The sequence below is a fragment of the Echinops telfairi genome, unplaced genomic scaffold (assembly GCF_000313985.2).
Source record: "Echinops telfairi isolate 266 unplaced genomic scaffold, ASM31398v2 ScPeMD7_25;HRSCAF=90, whole genome shotgun sequence".
In the NCBI taxonomy this organism is placed as follows: Eukaryota; Metazoa; Chordata; class Mammalia; order Afrosoricida; family Tenrecidae; genus Echinops; species Echinops telfairi.
In genome coordinates this window covers 3,026,928-3,033,816 of record NW_022103922.1, presented here as the reverse complement: position 1 = coordinate 3,033,816, position 6,889 = coordinate 3,026,928, and the positions used below count along the sequence as shown (strand labels likewise).

The 6,889-nt window shown below is 55.3% G+C and overlaps 1 protein-coding gene across 1 annotated transcript in view; it reads left to right on the top strand.

The window, feature by feature from the left end:
* The first annotated feature begins 5,710 nt into the window (after positions 1-5,710).
* ADAMTS13 (ADAM metallopeptidase with thrombospondin type 1 motif 13) overlaps positions 5,711-6,889 on the top strand; it is a 20,190-nt gene continuing 19,011 nt past the window's right edge. The window contains exons 1-2 of the mRNA XM_045289360.1: positions 5,711-6,058; positions 6,270-6,324. Coding sequence (XP_045145295.1) covers positions 5,711-6,058; positions 6,270-6,324 — 403 coding nt within the window. The remainder of the gene's footprint in view (positions 6,059-6,269; positions 6,325-6,889) is intronic.

Sequence of the window (6,889 nt, the reverse complement as noted above, 5' to 3'; positions counted from 1 at the left end):
CAAAGCCCCCCCCCCAACACTCTCTCCTTTTCTGATTGTAACGTGATGGAACGTTTTCAGAGTAAATGAATCCGTTGTCCCACCGTCCAGACACGTTCGGTGACGTCGGGTGCAGGGACACCGTGCAGCGCCCTTCCCACGCCCGCGGGCCGTCCTTTCTCCATCTTCTCCCTCCCTACCGCATCCGGCCTTCTAAGCTTTGTCCCAGGCAAATGCTGCCCTCTTGGTCTCGTGTGGCTGATCGTTGTACAGAGGGTGGACTTCCCTTGCGTAGGTACAAGAGACCCCAAGTCTCAACTATAATGTAAGGAGACCCCTTATTGAATGGTCAGAGGACAAAGACGAGGCAATGACACAATCCAGATGGGGGAGCCCATCAGCAGTAAGACACAATGGTGTCTGTCCCAAGTGTAACCCCGCCAGCTGACTAGGAAGTTCTTCCCCAGGCTGACCTTATAAAGAGTTAAACACAAACGGGAAAGAATGTGCCTTTGTCAGAAACCAGCGCACCAAGGGCAGGGACCACAGAGGATGTCAGCGACCAAACATGACAGCCTGGAGCTCTCAGGACAAGGTGCAAAAAGAACTCGGCCTCTGTTTTCCACCCCAGAGGAACCGCGCCCCGGTCTTCATTCCTGTACAGAGTGTGAGTGTACTAGGCCCCGAGCTCGGGACTGATGCACTGCACGCTTCTGCCTCAGCCCAGCTGCACCCAGACGGGAGCCACTCACCTGGCCCCGTGACTGCATTGAGTCCCTTCTTTGAACCTTCCACAAAGAGTTACAGGGATCCAGCCCCTGGAAGGGGACACGGAAGAGAAACGGAAACTCCGGAAGCATGCTGGCAGCAGATGATACTTCTCACTTGCAGGTGGGACTACAGAAGCAGATGGGGGCGTGATGGGGACATGTGCGTTATGCTAGGCAGAAGACCTTCCAGATCGATTCAGGGCTCTCCAACCAAAGCAGGCAGAGGATAACCCATGACCACGAGACCCAGTTTCCATGTGGGGCACACCCAGACAGAGTCCTGGAAGCCTAGGCTTCCTTTCCCGGGCTGCCTAGGGGAGTAGCAGCAATCCACTCTCTGATGCACCCTGCTTGAGGGCCAGGCCACTCACACTGCTGGCTCAACGGTCAGACCGACAAGACCAGTGGTATACCTATAAGACCAGCCACAATGATTATTCAAGTGTTAGTCCCTAATGCCAAAGAGGAGGCCTAGAAGTGATCAAAGAGGCAGTCAAGATGCATTGATAATTATTGCTTATTGGAAAGTGAAAGTTGGAAGTGAAGAAGGATCAATAGTTGGAAAATATGGCCTCAGTGATAAACAGGACACTGGACATTGCATGTTAGATTTTTGTAAGACCGAAAACTTATTAACTGGAAATATCCCTTTCAACACCATAAATGTTGACGATACACTTGACCCCATATAAAATACACAGAAATTGAACTGTGCACCTCTGGAAAGAGGCGATGGAGAAGTTCAATACTATCAATCAGAACAAGGCCTGGGGCCAATGGCAGAACAGACCGTCAGCAGCTCATATGCAAATTCAAGTTGAAGCTGGAAAAAAAAGAAATTTAAACAAGTGAACAAGAGCCAAAGTATGACCTTGAGTGTGTTGTTGCAGTTGTTAAGTGCTGCCAAGTTGGCTCTGACTCAGAGCATCTCTGCATAGAACAGACCAGAACACCGCCCGGCCTGCAGCACCCTAATGCTTGCTGTGGCCCAGCCCATCGTGGGAGCCACGGTTCACCGATTCACCTCGTTAAGGGTCTTCCTCTTTTCCACGGCTCCTTAACGTGTCCAAGCATGATGCTCCTTTCCAGGGACTGGTCTCTCCTGATGACCTGTCCAAAGTATGTGAGACAGAGTCTCCCCATCCTTGCTCCTAAGGAGCATTCTGGCTGTACTTCTTACCAGACAGATTTCTTGGCTCCTCCGGCAGCCCATGGTACTGCCAGGGTTCATACTTCATCAGCGTCACGATTCAGGTGCATCTGTTTGTTCATTGTCCAGCTTTTAGGCAGCACCTGGAAATGCCGTTGCTTGGGCCGGGAGCACTTTAGCCCTGGAAGTGACATCTTTGCTCTTGAACGCTTTAAAGGATCTTTTTGTAGCAGATTTGCAACACGTCTGATTTCTTGGCTGCTGGTTCCGTAAGTGCTCATTCTGAATTCCTTCGCAACTGAGGCCTTTTCTGTTTATGACGATGCTGTTCACTGGTTCATTTGTGAGGATTTTTGTTTTCTTTAACCCTATTTCCTACCTGAATTTAAAGACTGAATTGAGAACAGATTTGATGCATTAAACCCTAGTGACCGAAGGCCAGATGAGTTATGGAAGAAATCAGAGACATCACCCAGACATCACCCACTACGGGAAAGACAGGAAGGAAAGCAAAGGCCAACGTGGACTCCGAAACCGAGATGCTGACATGGGACAGCTGAGCAGACGATCTTCAAGGGCAGCTCAAGACAAAGCCAATGATTGCCACGGAATGTGCCAAGACCGGGAGGTAGAACACGAGAAAGAAAGAGCTCGCCGGGCATTTCTCAGGCTGCAAGAACGCACGACAACATTCCAGGCTGCAGTGGCACAGTTGAAGGATCCCGTGGCTGCCCCGTGGCTGTCCCGTGGGCTGGATACAACGGCTGTGAGGCTGGCACAGGACTCAGCAGCGGCTCTTTCTGTTGTGCACAGGGTCACTGGGAGTCAGCTGACCTGGTGGTACCTCACGACGACAAGGCGGTCAACATGCCGAGCAGCACAGGAAGCAGCCCAAGAAGATGGAAGGACTGTACAGAGTGACCAAAAAGACGCAGCCCACCTGCAACCACTTTCGAAGTGACGCATCATGAAGAGCCTATTGGATCGAAGGAAGAGGGTCCGCCTCACAGAAGACACTGTTGACAAGCAAGGCTCTCGGAACTGATGGAAGGTCAGTGGGCAGGCTTAAACCAATGGATGGGGCACCGTGGGAGGTGCTTGCCCGCCTGTGCCCACCAGCTGGCACAGATGCACAGGAGCGCCTGTTCCAGAGAAAGGTGGTCCCAGAGAAAGGTGGTCCGGCACAGTGGAAATCACCAGGTCATCTCATGAACCTCACGTGCAAATGACATTTGGCTGACGAGAATACAAAAACGGTTGTAGCAACCCGTCAGCAGAGAGCTGCCCTGCCAGAAATGCGAGCTGTCTTCAGAAGAGGGTGTATAGTGGGGGGCGGGGGGAGCACTTCTGATATCAGACGGCTCATGACCGAAAGACGAGAACACCAGAAAGATGTTTACCGGTGTTTTATTGACTATGCAAAGGCAGGCCACTGTGGTGGGGCTGTGACACGTTACGGGTAACACAACAAAGAAGGGGAATCCCAGAAGACTTCATTGTGCTCATACAGAACCTATATAGACCCAGAAGCACGAGTTTGGACAGAGCATGGGGCGGCTGCCTGGTTTAAAATCAGGACAGTTGTGTATAGCAGGGCTGCATCCTTTCCCCATACCTATTCCATCCGCACGCTGAACCGATAACCAAGGGGCTGTAGCCTGCCAAGAAGAATGAGGCATTGGAGGAAAGGAAAACTCATTAACCACCGGGGCTTCTTTCATTCCCCCCAAACCCAAACCACGGCCATGGGCCCATTCCAACCCTGCAGGACAGCCCCACAGCCTGTGAGCATGACGGGAGTTGATTGCCACATCTTTCTCGCAGGGAGCAGCTGGTGGATTTGAACCACCAACCTTGTGGTTATCAGCCAATTACTTTAAACACTGTGTCAACAGGGTTCCTCCTTCAGCCCCTAGTACTACATAGCGTACATATTCAGCCAGCCAAGTGGCTGGGCTTCCCACTGACGGTGAGCTCCCGGGGGCAGAGGCTAAGTCAAGCAGATGGGCCCTTGCAATGTGGGTGAGCCTGACCCAGTCAGTGGCCTTGAGCTCTGGGAGCAGAGGCTGCCGTCTGCTTGGTCTGTGCTGGGCTCCTAGAATTGGTCCAACCTGGCAACCTGGTACTTGCAGAGTGAGGGAAGGAATGAGTGGTTCTAGCAGAGGGCACAGGAGGAGTACGTGGATGACTTTATCAAAGGTGGGGTGGAGGAATGAATGAATGACTAATAGAGGTGGGGTAAGGGAATCAATGAATGGTTTTCAGAGTAGGTGGAGGAATTAATGAATGACTAGTAGGGTAAGTGGAGGAAAAAGCGAGACTAGCAGAGTTGGGGTGGAAGAATGAGTGAATGACTAGCAGGGCAAGTGGAGGAATGAGTGATTCCAGGGGAGGACAGAGACTGGTGGTGCAGGGGGAGGGGACCAGAACTGTAGTGGACGTCTGGGAGGAGGGGATCCCAGTCATGCAGCGAGGGATGGCAGCTGCGTCCACCCTGGTAGCACAGGAAGGGAGAAGGGCCCCCCTGCTGGGCACGAGCTCCATGGGGGGGGGCATGCATGGGTGTGAGAGGGTGTGAAGCAATAGTGTGAAGAGTGTGAGCTCTTCAGCTCACTAGACTGTGGTGCCCAGTGGCTGGATCACACACTAGGCTAGATGCTGTGACGAAGCAGGCACGTGTGAAGAAATCAGCTGACCTTAAGTCAAGCAGAGGATCCTCCACCATGTGGGTGGGCCTGACCCAGTCAGTGGAGGGTCTGAAGAGTCAAGCCAAAGCTTTTTCAAGGAAGAGGTGTCCTGCTACAGGACTGTCACACACACGTTATCGACATGCCGTCCTATGTATTTACCTTTTTATTGGGAAGGTGTGGGGGTGAAGGGGCATGCAACCATCCATACACGTGTTGCCTGCACTCATCCGCGGTGTCAACATGTACATATCTCTATGCAGTACACACATACAGACACATGCTTTGTATGTGCATGGTTATCGTGTGCCATGGGGACAGTGGACACTCGCAGGGACCGTACAGGACAGGGTAGACCGGCCCAAAGGGCATTCCAGGATGCCGTCTTCGTGGTTGCTGGTCACCAGGTCTCCATCACAGCTGCTGGGGGGTTCAAACTGCCGACCTCTGGCCAGCCGCTGAGCACTTAACTGTTGGGCCAGCAGGGAGCTGGCCTTGGGCTTTATACTTACATTCACGTGCGTAGGCTCCCTGTCTAACACAGCGCGCACGGATGAGAACCTTCCAGAAAGGGCAGCTTTGTCCACTGCCAAGGGCTGCCACTCCACAGCCTGAGGCAGGCACCAGGCGGAGCGCGGAGCAGGGGGAGGTGTGGCAGGAGCCCTGGTGCAGGGGTGGGGGCCTGTGAGCGGGAGGTGAGGGTGGGGGCAGTAGGGGGCAGATGTGGAGGAGCTGGGGTGCCCTGAGGTCAGCGTCCCCTCTATCCTCCGCCCTCCCATTGTGGTCCCTGGGTGAGACCTGTGGATCGGCTTTGCAGCAATCCTGCAAGGACACGCGTGGGGCTGCCACCACTCAGAGTGGCTTGAAAGCCACAGGGTTGGCCTTTATTTCCCTTTGAGCCCTGGTGGCATAGTGGTTATGCATTGGGCTGCTAACTCAAGGTCAGCAGTTCGAAACCACCAGCTGCTCCCCTTCAGGTGCCCCATAGGGCTGCTGTGAGACCGGAGGGCAGTGAGTTTGGTGTTTGGGTTTTGATTAGACAGGTCAGCTGGGACCTCAAGTAGCCGGCCCAGTCCCAGCCTGGACTACGGGCCCTCCCTACCTCACTGGCCACGTGCCCATTGATGGAGCTGTCCCTGGACACCTCGGACCAGGTTGGGGTGACCCATGTGGAGGAGTATTCTGGAGCCAGCCCCAGTGGGCGCCAGAGGGGCTGGATGTGCTGGGCCAGCGGCCACCAGGAGGCTCCCGAGAGTCCTTCTGCCCAAGGGTCCCGCCCAGCCCAGCGGGCTGGGTCTCTATCCAGCCCTCACACTGCCCAGCGCACGCTGCCCTGGTGGAGGGCCTTTCCTGAGATGTGGGGGCTGCCTCGCTGGGGGGCATGGCCCTCTCTCCTTGAGGCCAGCCTGGGGGGCCTGGTGGCAGCTGCCCTCCTCCTCCTGCGCTGTGGGGGTTCCTTACAGGGGCAGCAGGTAGGTGCTTTACAGCAGTGCCGGGGCTGGGTGCCGAGGTGGGTCCCCTGGGGGTGGGCGAGTTCCTTTGGTTGACCAGGGAGGCTTTAGGGTCTGTCAGTCCTGTTGGAGGGCCAGGCCAGGAGTCGGCCTGCCTTCGACCTGTAGTGGCCTGCCCGCTCCCCCGGCCTGCCCCCTCCAGCCCCTCCTCCTCCGTCCCTTGGTTTTGCAGGGTTTTCTTCAGGCTCTGGGGCCAGAGGAAGTGGGCCCGCGGTCAAGCGGTAAAGGTACTTTCAGGATGTTGTCTTACAAGGGGAGTTTCCCAGGCCCCGGGTGGAGGCCAGGGGGTGAGCTGGAGACTTGTTGTTGGAGTTCTGAGCCCACGGGTCTGGTTGTAGATTTTGCGCGTCAGGCTCCTGGCAGGGCTCCAAGGGTCTGGTGGGAGCTCTGGTAATTAAGTGGGTTACTTCCTGCCAAGTTGACAAGGGCCAAGCCGCTGACCCCGCCGCTGGGTTCGGCTCCAGGCTCTTCTGGGATGGTTCAGTGCCAGGGCCCCCGGGTTCTGGCCGAGGATGTAAACATTTATTCCTTCTGTGAGGGGTGAGATTGGAGCAGGGTCATCCCCAGCCCCCTCCTCTGGATTGCCTGAGACAAAGGCCCCTCACCCTGGCCCCTCAGGAGCCTGGAGACTTGTTCATGCCCAGAACAGGGGACACGTGGGCGCGGGGCAGACCAGGGCAGACGCACAGTCTGGGTAGAGAGCAGACTTGGGAAATGGCTTCCTGGTCTGGGCCCCCGAGAATCTGTTACCTGGAGCTATGGGGCTGGGGATTGTCTGAGAACACTCCTGTC